Here is a 15,185-nt window from a genome sequence, read left to right as displayed (position 1 = left end):
AGGTGGCTAAAGTATTGAAGCTTCAGCTTCAGAATCCGTCCTTCCAGTGAGCACTCGGGGCTGATTTCCTTAAGAATGGATAGGTTTGATCTTCTTGCAGTCCATGGGACTCTCAAGAGTCTCCTCCAACACCATAATTCAAAAGCATCAATTCTTTGGTGATCAGCCTTCTTTATGGTCCACTTCTCACTTCCATACATCACTACTGGGAAAACCTTGTTACAGGGTTGCCATATTTCAAAAATTAAAAAGCAGGACACCACAAAAGTTGCTGAGTTTCTTTTAGGGAAAACCACAAATTTTTGAGCTTTTTAAAGGAAACCCCCCAATTTGTTGAACTTTTCTATTAGGGTTTTTTGTTTGTTTGTTTGTTTGTTTGTTTGTTTTTTACAAAAACACCAATTGACTTGTCTAAGGACAATGTGCCACCTTTTGGAAATTCCACCTTCGAAATCCCAGTAACATCCGGGAAAATCCAGACCTATGGCAGACTGCTCACCCCTCATACATGACGCTTTGTGTTCTTTTTCTGATACAGCGATTAATCTTCTTGCTAGGTCAAAGTAATGTGAGAATCAACTTGGTGGGTGTTGTTTTCTTGAGTTTCCTATGCTGAAAGACGGGGATCTAACCAGAAGGCACCACAGTGTTATACATAAGTTTTCTTTGAAATAGTTGCTACGTGCTTCAGAATGAATGGCTGTGTGCTTAATTTATGTGCAGTTATATATATTCTTTGCAGAGTCATCAATGCAGTACTTTCCAGGCAAAGTCAACCATATCCCAAACATGACTTTTTCATGTCTTGCTATTCGTGTGTAGTGTGTGTGTGTGTGTGTGTGTGTGTGTGTGTAAGTTTCGACAACTCAGAGTGTTAACCAATGTTCCAAACTTAGGATGAGTCATTTGTGAAACCACTTTTTTGTTCCTTTTTACTAAATCTGCTTTAGTATTATAGATCAGATGTTATCTGCTTGCTGTCTGCAATTCTCTTCTTCGCATCAAGTTAACATCTCTTTGTAAGGAGCTAAATATCAACAGTCTTAAGTGTAAAAGCATCTCTCTGCCATTCATAGCCGACAGACGTGGGGAAAACAGGCACGAGGGATCCAGTGTGTAGCTGAAAGTGGGTTCTAAGGGATTCCAAAATCATAGACCAGGAACCAGTGAGATGGTAAATTCAGAAATAGCATCAGATTAAGAGCCACAGGTGATGTAGAGGCATACCACAAGCAGAAGCAGAAGGTTCTGGTTCTATTCTGTAAGTTTTGTGGGAATGTTCAGGGTGGCAGGAGAGGATATATTGTTTATTAATATCCTTCCTAACTTGTGCTAGCAAGTTAATAATAATAATAATAATAATAATAATAATAATAATAATAATAATTTATATCCCGCCCATCTGGTTGGGTTTCCCCAGCCACTCTGGGTGGCTTCCAACAAAATATTAAAAAATACAGTATGTCGTCTATCTCTGGTTGTTAACAACCATTTTATTCCAGATAATTCTTTTTTTATGTTTTGGCTTTAACTCTTTTAACTGGTTTTAACCCTATCGTGTTGGTGGATTGTTCTTATACAGTGTTACCTCGGGTTACAGATGCTTCAGGTTACAGATGCTTCAGGTTACAGATTCCACTAACCCAGTAATAGTACCTCGGGTTAAGAACTTTGCTTCTGGATGAGAACAGGAATTAGCTAAAATGGTACCTCAGGTTAAGAACAGTTTCAGGTTAAGAATAGACCTCCAGAACGAATTAAGTTCTTAATCCAAGGTACCACTGTATTGCTATTTTATAAAATTTTAATTTCGAAATGTTGTAAGCTGCTGTGAGTCATGCTTACACAAAGTTGATAGTTCACAGATCCATTTTTCAGGGGGGGAATGTGCCCCAAACTACCAGAACTTTGGAAACACAGTCTTAGAAGTCATTCAGCTATCCAGGGAGGCAGGGAAGCAAACCAGCTGCTAGGGGCAGTTGAGAGATATCCTAATCTGAGACTACTTCCTCAAGGGAAACCCTCATATTTGACTCCCCGTTAATTAGTATAAAGGGGCCTGTCAATTCCCAGTGAGATGTGGCTTCATACTTTCACCAAGACAATTTCCTGATGAGAGGATGCAGCTGAATGTTAGTGATAAGGACCTGAGCAGGTGGGGGGAGGCAGAGGGAAGTAGATTTCGCTTAGACCACATTTCAGCCATACATATAAAACAGTAGTATACTATATGCAGTCATGGCTTCTCCAAAGAATTCTGAGAGCTGCAGTTTGTTAAGGGTGCTGAGAGGAGGAGGAGGAGGAGGAGGAGGAGGAGGAGGAGTTTGGATTTGATATCCCGCTTTATCACTACCTGAAAGAGTCTCAAAGCGGCTAATAATCTCCTTTCCCTTCCTCCCCCACAACAAACACTCTGTGAGGTGAGTGGGGCTGAGAGACTTCAGAGAAGTGTGACTAGTCCAAGGTCAGCCAGCAGCTGCATGTGGAGGAGCGGGGAAGCAAACCCAGTTCACCAGATTACGAGTCCACTGCTCTTAACCACTACACCACACTGGCTCTAGAGTTGCTCGGAGGCCCCTATTCCCCTCCCAGAGCTATGGGGAATTAAGAAGCATTGCTGTTTCCAGCTATGTAGGCTGAGCATAGCCGTCATGGCTAGGTGTTAGTGGCAAGGAAGAAATAGGTACTGTATTTTTCTGTGTATAAGATGCCCCCCTACTTTTGGGGACTCCAAATTTAGGAAATGGGCGTATGCGCTATCCATGTATAAGATGCCCCTAGATTTTTAACCTTATTTTAAAGTAAAAAAAACCCCATATCTTATACATGGGAAAGTACAGTATATAAAGGAGAATTCCCTGCATGCCAAAATCCAAGTTTGGGGCAAGTACTTCTGGTGACAGAAGCCCGGCAGCGATTTTAAAAACACAAAGTAAAGTATGGAAATATAGGGTGTTAGGCCTTTGAAACGCGCCCTTCTCAGTTCCTTACAAAGTTCCCCTCTTCCCTTAGCATAGGAAAAAGACTGCACGTTTGGTAGGTTAAACATGGTTTACTTACAAACTCTTCAAAGGTCAGGTTCATGTGCTTTTCCATGCAGCAGTCAGAAAACACAGGCAGTAAAATTTGGCTAAGTTACCGTGGTGAAAGTTCCTCAATTACTGGTACAGGAACTCAAGAGAGGCTGGTTGGAGCCATGTGGTCTGAGATTGGAGCAACATGTTGAGTTTATCAGGTAGACTGAAGGGGAACAATATCCTTGATTTCCTTCCTCCCAAGGTGAGGGGGGAGTAAACTAGCTAATCCATTCAGGACAGCTTACTCTATGGTGTTAACCCTGACATGCATTAATTAGACTTGAGCATGTTGGTTATATGAGGCTGGTTATCTCACAGATCTGAGAGACCTTTGGATAATGGCCAGCACTCCTTGTCCCCAATCATCAGTGGCTTCATCCACCCTACTGCTTCAAATAATTATTCTTTGCTTTCCAGGATTTAAGATGCATCAGGGAAGAACTTAATCCACAACCACCTTGACTTGGACATCTGTTTTCTCTTTTCAGGGAGGTTCTGCTTTTTCTCCTGCTTCAACCATCAGTCAGGAGAAAGCACGGGCACAAGCTTCCATTTTGGCTCATGAACTGGGATGCCCTTCAGCCAGCAGCGAAGAAACTGTATCCTGCCTCCGCCAGTTGCCTGCCAAAGTCCTCAATGATGCACAAACCAGGGTGTGCCTATTTTCGTGTTTTGCTGGCAGAGCTGAAAATGTGTGGGTTGCAGAGGTCAGATCTGCCCCATAACAGTAGCAGAGATTGGTATTTCATTTTGTGTGGGTAAATATTACCCTTCAGTCTGGGGAATCAATATTTGCCAGGAAGGAAGAAATGGTAACAATATAAATCGCATTTAAAGGAGAAACTACCAAATTTGCACTTCTCAAAACACTTTGTGAGCTGAAACACGGCTGTTCGCCAAATTTTGCCATGCGGTTCTCCAACAAAACAATGTGCACAGAAATGCGTAATAGTGGGAAATGTACTTGAAATGCACATATTAATGAAAATACAGAATGCTAGGGAGAATTGTTTGTGCCGCAAAAGTGTATATTGATTAACACTGCTTACAAAGATGTGTTGATTAGGACAAATTCACACCAAAACACTGACAAATTTTCATGGGAATATTTTTTTTAAAATCACAGTTTGCTGTGTAAATGTGGAGAACTGAATTAGAGATTTGGGGGTGGGATGATTAATGTGCTCAAGCAAAGCTAACAGATCAATCCATTCCTCTATCATCATCATGGCTGGAATATTGATGGGTTAAGACAGGCATAGGCAAACTCTGGTCCTCCAAATGTTTTAGAACTACAGTTCCCATCATCCCTAGCTAACAGGATCAGTGTTCAGGGATGATGGGAATTGTAGTCTCAAAACATCTGGAGGGCTGGAGTTTGCCTATGCCTGCGTTAAGTTGCTCTGGTGATCAGCCTGCAGTTCATTTAAAAAATAAATTGGGCAGGATTCACCTAAGAAGACCTGCCAACAGAATGCTAGTTCCTGGAATTCACAAGTGGGGAGACAGTTATTGTGCTCAGTTGCTGCTTGTGGGCTTCCCATGGGCGTTGGGTTGGCCACTGTGACAGCAGAATGCTGGACTAGATGGACCACTGGCCTGATCCAGCAGCTATGTTCTTATGTTGTTCCTCCCTGCTCTGCCCAACACTGACTGCCTCTCTGCTCATATCACAGCTCCTGGCTATAAGTGGACCATTCCAGTACTGGAGCCCAGTCGTTGATGGGGTCTACCTCCAGGAGCCTCTCACAGTAGCTCTGCAACGTTCTCGACCTTCGGAGGTGGACCTGCTGATCGGAAGTGCTCAACAAGATGGGCTGATCAGCAGAGCAAAGGCAATTAAGGTAGGTAGGCTGCTGTGCTGGAAGCAGGCCCGTCTTACCCATAGAGGCTAATGGCGCGGGGTGCCAGGGCGCCAAGTTCTGGAGGGTGCCAGGAGGGAGTCCAGAGAACACCAACAAGCACTCTGAGAGAGCGAGGGTGCGTGTGCCGCTCCTGCCGAGAGTCAGCTCGGTTATTCCCCTTTTAGCATGCAGGCGCCGAATTCTGCGGGGTGCCAGAAGGCTAAAAGGGGGGGAAACGAGCCAGTGCTCAGCGGGAGCGGTGCCCTCGCCCTCGCTCACTTGGCACAAGCTCACTCGGTGTGCTGCTTGCCGTTGCCACCATGGCACGAAGCAAGCAGCTGAGCTGGGAGGCGCCGCGTCCAGCCTCTGCCTCTTCCCTTCCGGAGGAGCCACCCTCCAGCTGCTTCCTGCCTCCTCCAGCCCTTAAAAAGGTTGGCAACTCTGGGAAAGGGGCAGGGCACCAGAGGGATCTTTGCAACACGGGATATGCTTAAGACAAGCCCTGGTTGGAAGTGAAACTATAGTTGCCAGAATGGAGATAGCCTGACTGAGAAGAGAGGAGGAAGAGGATGCCCATTCTCTGTTGCTAGAGAACCTTGCACTGGTGTTAAACCAGTCTGTGTTGTCCCTGTGGTTTCTTCCCATAGGAGTGATGCTACCTGATGGTGCAGCTGCATCACCCTTGATGGCTTTGAGGAAATTGAAATAGCAGCTGCCAGCTGCTGGAAGGATCTACAGGTGGGGGGAAATCCATCTATGCCACCTTAATGTCCTTGGAGGAAAGCTGGGTGTTGTGTACTGAGTTGAATAGGATCCAAATTGCAGCAGCCTGATTGGTCCTAGAACAATAGGATCCAGAATGCAGCAGTCTGATTGGTCCGCAGGAGCCACCCAATCCAACTCCAGGTGGAAGTGAATCTGCTACCTGATTGGCCTACAGGAGAATCCGGAATTAACCATCACGTGGGGCCCATTGTGTAAATGATGTATCTAAAGCAGACATTTCAGGGGAACTTCCATTCCTCCTCACCACTATGAGCTGAATAAAGAGCATGAAATCCACACTCGACTCCAAGTATATTTCACTGGGTTAGAAATGTAATATTGTCCTCCCCGTGCCTACAATGCCCCACTTTCATGGCCTGTGTTTTGCTCAACAACCATGGCTTATATTTGCTTAGATATGCTTTTGTGTATATTTGTTCTTAGCTGGTTTGTGGGTTAAGCTGTGTTCCGTTTACAGTTTTATTTCTACGCCAGAGAGGTCTTTGATTAAGTGGTCTACAGACCTTCAGAATAAATTGCCTCTTGCCACTCCACCCCCCCCCCCCACTGAAAGGGACTCTTCTTGATATCAGGCGACTCTTGTACACATTTGCCTGCAGATTTGTCATTCGGGGGCCTCGGTCCCTGCAGGCTTCCTGGCAAGCAGATTCCACATGACGCCACTTTGACTAGGGACTGTAATCCCAGATTTGCTCTTGGAGATGTGGGCAGCGTAACAGAGAGTCCCTGGGGCTTCATCTCCCCAGCTGCCGAAAGAGAAGCCCATGTTTTTCAAATTAAGATAACGAGAGGCGAAACGTCTGTGAGCGTGCCGAAGTATTCAGGAGGCAGACAGTACTGAAAGTGTTTCTTCCCCACAAAGAGCAGCGCCCGCTCCTTTTGTGCTCGGTCTTTTCATCTCAGCATCCTGGCCAATGGCTCCTTGCTTTCTCTTTTCCCCCTGTGAAGCACTCTGTGCCGACCTGTTGCCAATTATCGGCAGTTTTACTGCACGCGACTGTCTGCCTTTTCATCACCAGATGAAAAGAATGCCTCTTGGTTGCTCCGAAATGTCAAAAACAAGTTAGGCAACCACTCGTTCTTTTTTCCTTTCAATATCTTTATTGATTCTTCCCTGGGAGAAGAGAGCAACTGGAAGAGAGCAGAGCCTACTCTTTTTCTTCCAGTTCCTCTCATCCCCCAGGGAACTGTGAATGCAGCAGGTAACACAGAATAACTTATACACACTGACAAGTTCATTGCAGCACAACAGTACTAGCTTTGAACTTCTAGGCTGTAGGTATGACTGTACCACCTTGTTTTCATATCCATACCTTTGCTGCCAGAAATGAGGCCCTTTAGTCATGCTGTGAACTGGATATTCTTCCGACTTTGTAATCAGACTATCTATACTTGCCACTGAATCAGACACCAGTTCAGCTCTCATTTTGCCTTCCATCTCATATCTCCGACTGACAACTGACCTGTTGCAACTTTCTTTCTAAAGCATCATGCATGTTGTTGTTGTTTAGTTGTTTAGTTGTGTCCGACTCTTTGTGACCCCATGGACCAGAGCATGCCAGGCACTCCTGTCTTCCACTGCCTCCCGCAGTTTGGTCAAACTCATGCTGGTAGCTTCGAGAACACTGTCCAACCATCTCATCCTCTGTCATCCCCTTCTCCTTGTGCCCTCAGTCTTTCCCAACATCAGGGTCTTTTCCAGGGAGTCTTCTCTTCTCATGAGGTGGCTAAAGTATTGAAGCTTCAGTTTCAGGATCCGTCCTTCCAGTGAGCACTCAGGGCTGATTTCCTTCAGAATGGATAGGTTTGATCTTCTTGCAGTCCATGGGACTCTCAAGAGTCTCCTCCTGCACCAGAATTCAAAAGCATCAATTCTTCGGCGATCAGCCTTCTTTATGGTCCAGCTCTCACTTCCATACATCACTACTGGGAAAACCATAGCTTTAACTATACGGACATTTGTTGGCAAGGTGATGTCTCTGCTTTTTAAGATGCTGCCTAGGTTTGTCATTGCTTTTCCTCCCAAGAAGCAGGCGTCTTTTAATTTCATGACTGCTGTCACCATCTGCAGTGAGTATGGAGCCCAAGAAAGTAAAATCTCTCACTGCCTCCATAAAGCATAGGTCTATTGATACCATACCCTCTCACATGTTAAGTCCCAAAATTCCCATCTTCCCAGCTGGGCCCCCATGTGAGTCACGTGACCCGCATAAGATCACAGAACCCAAAAGACACATGAGAGCATAGCACCCCAAAATGTGCATTTTGTAGCACCATACCAGGTAGCTTTTTGGGGCGAGATCTCAGCACCCAAAATAGCCACTTCGCTCTCAGAGGAAAAAACATGGAGAACTAGATACCAGGGAAAGGCTTCTACTCCAACCTTCTCCCTCACCAGCTAGTTTCCTATCATGAGTAGGAGTGGGGGATCAATTTTAACACAAGCCTACCTTGGGATGCGGGTGGTGCTGTGGTTTAAATCACAGAGCCTAGGGCTTGCCGATCAGAAGGTTGGCGGTTCAAATCCCTGTTCCCAGGTGATCTCCTGTTGCTCAGTCCTAGCTCCTGCCAACCTAGCAGTTCGAAAGCACAAAGTGCAAGTACATAAATAGGTACCGCTCCAGCGGGAAGGTAAACGGCTTTTCTGTGCACTGCTCTGGTTCGCCAGAAGCGGCTTAGTCATGCTGGCCACATGACCCGGAAGCTGTACGCTGGCTCCCTCGGCCAATAAAGCGAGATGAGCGCTGCAACCCCAGAGTCGTCAGCGACTGGACCTAATGTTCAGGGGTCCCTTTACCTTTACCTAACTCACACTTCTCTAAACCAGGTGCAAACCAAAATATCTTTTGAAATCTTCTCCGGATTTTGCATGCTGTTCTCTAACCACCAGCCCCCTTCAAAAAAATATATTAAGGGGAAGCTGTGGATGAAAATGTGCCTTTTAAGGGAATGTGCATTATATTGGGGGGAAATTGCTTGCAAAAGTGTGTGTGTGTTAAGTGAAATGCTCTCTAAAACGTTGGAAAAAATTAGTGAGGATTTTTTCCCCTTCAAAAATAAATATATCACAAATTCAGGCATGGATGTGGCAGACTGAATATAAGATTGGCATAATAAGAAACTGATCCGTCCAGCTCTAGTGTGGGAGATCCCCCCCCCCCATTGTGAGATCCTGTCAGCAGCGTAAATCGTTACATTCCAAACATACATTGACCGTGAGGCATCTGCCATTTGTGAGTTTGAGGCCTAAACATCCGTTTGAGTGTACAAACTGACACACACACACACACACACACACTTTTGTTTTGTTTTCGAGTCAGGCCAATGATAAGAAAGAAAAATGGTGAGTTATTCAACGCTGCTCTCTGGAACTATTTGGAAAGAGATGATTTCAGGCAGTTTCTTGAGCCAGTCGCAAGTCTCCTGCCAACAAGATGGAGCAGAGGGGATGCTCAGGTTTCCAGCTTTTCAGGAAATGACTCTATAGCCAGTTCGGGGGTGGGAGAAATCTACTCTTTAAAAACAGACGGTAAAGGAAATTATATTTCAGAGACATATTATTCCTTAAAAGATGTGTGTGTGGGAGTCCTCCCAAAACTCTTGGCTCTGTTGAGAATGGGGGCGGGTGCTTGACATCTTTCATTGTTCCTGACTGGATTTCTGAATGACTCATGCAAATTCTGGAGCTTCCAGATGACCTGTTTACTGAAAATTCATCCTGATTTGGTGAAATATACTCGGAGTCGAGTGTGGATTTCATGCTTTTTATTCAGCTCATAGTAGTGAGGAATGAAAGTTCCCCCAAGATATCTGCTTTATATACATTATTTACACAATGGGCCCCATGTGATTGGCTAATTCCAGGATTCTCCTGTAGGCCAATCAGGTTGCGGATTCACTTCCACCTGGAGCTGGATTGGGTGGCTCCTGCGGACCAATCATACTGCTGCATTGTTCTAGGACCAATCAGACTGCTGCCTTTTGGATCCTATTCAACTCAGTACATAACATTTGGTTTGCATGGGGTTTAGGTCACACTGGTTAACGAATAAGCATTTGTTCCAATTTGTTTGCGGAGACGTTAGACAATGCTGTGTTGAAGCAGGTGTTATCTCACACTTTCCCCCATCACTTTCCTTATTGCAAAAAAAAAAAAAGGCTGATTCTCTGACAAGCAGCTTTGTTGTGCTCTAAGAGCTCCAATCCAGCTTGAATTTCCCAACATGAGTTTGCTAGTATGTGATTGAACCCCAGCCGAATATGATAGCCCCTTAGGTGGCTCCTAGAGAATTTAATCTGCTGTATTAGGATCACTGAAAGCTCCAGCTACCTGATGGTACTCTGAGCAACTATGGAAGGCCTGAGAGGCAGTGTGGTGTGGTGGTTAGAGAGTCAGGCTGTAGGACCCAGGAGGCCAGGCTTCAAGTCTCCACCTGCCCATGAAGTTCCCTGGGTGACCTTGGGCCAGGCACTGTCTTTCAGCTTAACAGGGTTGTTGTGATGATAACATGGGGAGCAGGAAAAGTGCCATGTATGCTCTCCATGTATCTCTCCTTAGAGAAAAAGGTGCAATATGAATGTAGTAATAATAATAATAATAATTAATATTAATAGGGACGCGGGTGGCGCTGTGGGTAAAAGCCTCAGCGCCTAGGGCTTGCTGATCGAAAGGTCGGCGGTTTGAATCCCCGCGGCGGGGTGCGCTCCCGCTGCTCGGTCCCAGCGCCTGCCAACCTAGCAGTTCGAAAGCACCCCCGGGTGCAAGTAGATAAATAGGGACCGCTTACTGGCGGGAAGGTAAACGGCTCGCCAGATGCAGCTTTGTCACGCTGGCCACGTGACCCGGAAGTGTCTCCGGACACCGCTGGCCCCCGGCCTCTTGAGTGAGATGGGCGCACAACCCCAGAGTCTGTCAAGACTGGCCCGTACGGGCAGGGGTACCTTTACCTTTAATAATAATAATAATAATAATAATAATAATAATAATAATAATATACAGAGTTATATATGTATTCCACAAAAGTGCTGCACAAGGACAGAAACAGATACAGTGGTACCTCTGGTTACAGATGCTTCAGGTTACAGACGCTACAGGTTACAGACTCTGCTAACCCAGATATAGTACCTTGGGTTAAGAACTTTGCTTCAGGATGAGAACAGAAATCGCGTGATGGTGGCGCGGCAGCATTGGGAGGCCCCATTAGCTAAAGTGGTACCTCAGGTTAAGAACAGTTTCAGGTTAAGAACGGACCTCCAGAACGAATTAAGTTCTTAACCCGAGGTACCACTGTATTCTGAGATTCCAAACTTTCATCTTCCGTGAAGGCTTCTGTGAATGCCAAGTCCCAGAAACAGAGGAAGGCAGGTTTCCAGGTCAACTGGGCTGTGTGTGTGTTCCTTGCACGCCGTGCAAACCTCTTTGACCCTACCCCATGGAGGAGAGAGGTCATTTAATTATTGGTCCTATTTAAGGTTTTGTTACCAAACAACTTGGGACCAGATGCCTTGGAAGACTGCCTCCGGCCTTCCTGTACAGAGCTGCCCGTTCACTATGATTTTTGGACGAGGCCCTGTTAGTGGCAGTGGATGGATCTTACGGTATTTTGGAAGAGGGCCTTCTCGGTGGTGGTGCCTGGCCTGTGGAGCGATCTTTCCTCCTTTTTATTTGCCTGTGTCAGCAGTGTGACCTGTCCACATAAGCAGGAAATTGTGGTTTCTTCTTAAGCCTGAACTGAGCACATATCTCAGTTTAGGTGACAATTTATAGACATTGCGGGGAGTTCAATGCCACGGTCTTCCGATCGTTCCGGCTCCACAAGTGTTTCTGCTTTCCGGATGGAACGAACCCTCCTCTCCTTCCCCTGTGTGCTGTTTGGGAAGTTCTCCTGACCCTTCGGAGCATATTGGGGGGGGTACAGGGGCCTCCCTGGGGGGCAGGAGAAGGGTGAAAAGCCCCAGTGCTCTTGCCCTGGCTTCCCCTAGCATGCCAGGTTAGTTGAATCTGAGCCATTGGGTTGTGTTCCACAATGCCCTACTCAGAGTAGACCCATTGATATTAACGAACCCAAGTTAGCCATGTCAATTAACTTCAATGGATCTGTTCAGAGCAAGGCTAGCATTGAATAGGTAAAGGGACCCCTGACCATTAGGTCCAGTCGTGGCCGACTCTGGGGTTGCGGCGCTCATCTCGCTTTATTGGCCGAGGGAGCCGGCGTACAGCTTCCAGGTCATGTGGCCATCATGATTAAGCCACTTCTGGCAAACCAGAGCAGCGCATGGAAACGCCGTTTACCTTCCCACCGGAGCGGTACCTATTTATCTACTTGCACTTGGACGTGGTTCCAAACTGCTAGGTTGGCAGGAGCAGGGACCGAGCAACGGGAGCTCACCCCGTCGCGGGGATTTGAGCCACCGACCTTTTGATCGGCAAGTCCTAGGCTCTGTGGTTTAACCCACAGCGCCACCCGCGTCCCAACACTGAATACCAGCTGCTGATTTTAAGGTAGCAAAACCAAGCCGCTCATTCTCTGAAAAGTCATGCAGACACTGAATATCAGCAGAGAGATTCATACATGTGCAAACTAAGGTATTTCTGTCCACCTTCCTTGCACGATTAGACTTCAGGGAAGGAAGGAAGGAAGGAAGGAAGGAAGGAAGGAAGGAAGGAAGGAAGGAAGGTAGCAAGCAGCCGACCTGTTTCGGTTTTTTTGAATGTATAAGCTGTGCTCCTGAGTTCTTCAGAATCCCATTTTCCTTCTCCCTTAGCGATTCGAAGTAAGCCAAGGCCGTGTCAACAGCAAGGTAGCCTTTTATCAGGCTCTCCAAAACTCCCTGGGCGGAGAAGACGCCGATCCTGCCATTCTGGATGCAGCCACCTGGTTTTATTCCCTGACGCACTCCTCCACCGAGTACGCCTCGTTCTCCAGGGCTTTGGAGAACGCCACACGGTGAGAAACTCTTCTGCGGTGCTTGGATGCCGTTTTCTGTTTTTAAAGGCAGTGGAGAAGGAAAAGCCTCACCAACAAAACGTTTTCTCATAACAAGCGATGACTCTTTACAGTGGAGACCTACAAAAACATGGCAATGTGGAGCATTCCTGTTCAGAATGCCAGCCAGCCAGCCAGCCAGACCCTTTTCCAATACACTCCATTCCATCCCCCTCTCTGGTTTCTGTCCATGTTCTCAATAGCCAGCCAGAGTTCTACGACCACTGAGCATGCTCAATCTTCAAAGCCCTTTAGGTTCCAAGCTCCCCGCCCCCCCCCCCCAATCTAAAGTTGTTTTGTTTTTCTGCTAAGGTTCCCCTTGGACCTACTGGAAGCTCCTTTGTGTGGTGGGGAGGCAGCTTTGACTACATAATGAACCACACTTGAAGAATAAGTTCACTATTAGGATTTCACTAGCTTAATACCCATTTGCAACACATGCAAATGCATATCAAAAGGGAATTTCACTGCGTTTTTTCCCTCGCTGTAGAGCAGCCTTTCTCAGCTTGTGGGTCCCCAGATGTTGTTGAACTACAACTCCCCTCACCACTAGCTAGCAAGGCCAGAGATCAGGGATGATGGGAGTTGTAGTCCAACAGCATCTTGGGACCCACAGGTTGAGAACCGCTGCTGTAGAGCAATCTGACGCTTAGAAGTCGTCAAGAGACCACCGGTGTCCTTGATTTGTTTGAATTGAGTTTAAAAGGCTGATAAACCACTTTGATGGATGAGGGCAAAGAGGAGGTTGTGACGGCACGGGCACAAGCTTGTCAGTGCTGTGCACAATGGGATACCACAGCAAACCAGCACCACCATCTACTGTGGTCTTGGCCTTGAAGGGGGTTAAACAGGTGTAGCAAGTCTGCAGGCATGTGCATCCAGAGCGTAGCAACCCCGCTTTTCTGTGTACATTTTGCGGCTTTCTAGTCAGCCACCGCAGCAATATTGCCTCGTTCTGTTCACTTCTGCTCCTTTCCACGTGATGGTGGTGGTCTGACTTCCCAGTCTAGTCCTTTCGGTTTCCCTGCAGTTATAAGCCACTACTTCAGGAGAAAACAAGCGCTCACAGAAAACCCATTTTCAGCTAGGGATGGGGAACCTGCGGCCCTCCAGATATTGTTAGACTACAACTCCCATCATCTATAACCATTCACCATGCTGGCTGGGCCTGATGGGACTTGGAATCCAACAACATCTGGATGTTCACCATCCTTACACTCCACTCACAGTGGTCATTTACAGAAGAAAAGTGTTTTCTATCAACTGCCTGCTTGTTTACTATAGGGCCAGTGTAGACTGTAAACCAGTGGTGAGGAACTTGTGACATTCCATATGTTGTATTGCTCCATCAACCCCAGTCAGGAATGACATTGGACTACAACTCCCATTATCCATGACCACTGGCCACGCTGGCTGTGGCTGATGGGAGTTGTAGTCCAAAACATCTGGAAGGCAACAGGATTCCCGTTTCTCTGTCTTTCTTGCTCTCTCTCTCTCTCTCTCTCTTTCTGTTTAGGATTATTGTAAATGATGTTGGGAGTGCCACCGGGTAAGTGGGAAATTAGGGCTCATGCTCATTTTTAGGTTAGTAGCTTGTGTGTTTCCCCTGCCCCACCTGTTCCCCATTGTTGACTGCCACAATTGAGTGGTGGGGAGCAAACCACACAGTGTGATGATGTCAAGATGCCATGTTTGTTTTGCTATTCACTATAGAGGGGTCAGGGACGCGGGTGGTGCTGTGGTCTAAACCACAGAGCCTAGGACTTGCCGATCAGAAGGTCGGCGGCTTGAATCCCTGCGACGGGCTGAGCTCCCGTTGCCCGGTCCCTGCTCCTGCCAACCTAGCAGTTTGAAAGCATGTCAAAGTGCAAGTAGATAAATAGGTACTGCTCCGGCGGGAAGGTAAATGGCCTTTCCGTGCGCTGCTCTGGTTTGCCAGAAATAGTCATGCTGGCCACATGACCCAGAAGCTGTACACCGGCTCCCTCGGCCAATAAAGCGAGATGAGCGCCGCAACCCCAGAGTCGTTCGCGACTGGACCTAACAGTCAGGGGTCCCTTTACCTTATTGAGGGGTCAAACTAGAGATGGGGTTCCTGACTTGTTCCTATGCGTGTGGATGGAAGACGAAAGAGGTTTTAACAAAGAAAAAAGTCCTTAGATAGATAGTCCGGTTTTGAATTGTGGGTTGCAATCCTTCTAGCAAACTTGAGATGAGGTTATAAACAGCAAGAAGGAGGTCTGAGCGGTTAAGCTGTAGCCCCTGTATGCCGTGTCTTGTGGTTTATGAGTCTTTCTTTCATTTTCTTGAGCCGTTCCTGTGTGGTTTCCGCAGGTTTAAATTTGGCCAGTTCCCCATATAGGTCCTTAATAATAAGAAACCACCTCGCCCTCACTCTCCAGCATGTCAGCTCCTAGACTTCCTTTACAGCGCAACTTTTCCACAAATCAGAAAAGCCGCTGAGGTGCAGAGAACCTTTTTCCGCACATGTT

General features: G+C 46.7%; 1 protein-coding gene across 1 annotated transcript in view; it reads left to right on the top strand.

Moving 5' to 3' along the window:
- TG (thyroglobulin) overlaps positions 1-15,185 on the top strand; it is a gene marked incomplete at its 5' end in the record, with an annotated part of 174,890 nt that overhangs the window by 140,106 nt on the left and 19,599 nt on the right. Inside the window, 3 exons of the mRNA XM_077933621.1 lie at positions 3,566-3,730; positions 4,754-4,921; positions 12,473-12,654. Of these exons, the coding sequence (XP_077789747.1) occupies positions 3,566-3,730; positions 4,754-4,921; positions 12,473-12,654 (515 nt within the window). The remainder of the gene's footprint in view (positions 1-3,565; positions 3,731-4,753; positions 4,922-12,472; positions 12,655-15,185) is intronic.

The sequence above is a fragment of the Podarcis muralis genome, chromosome 8, assembly GCF_964188315.1.
Source record: "Podarcis muralis chromosome 8, rPodMur119.hap1.1, whole genome shotgun sequence".
Taxonomy (NCBI): domain Eukaryota; kingdom Metazoa; phylum Chordata; class Lepidosauria; order Squamata; family Lacertidae; genus Podarcis; species Podarcis muralis.
The sequence above is the reverse complement of the archived record's forward strand: the minus strand, read 5'-3'. Positions and strand labels throughout refer to the sequence as shown.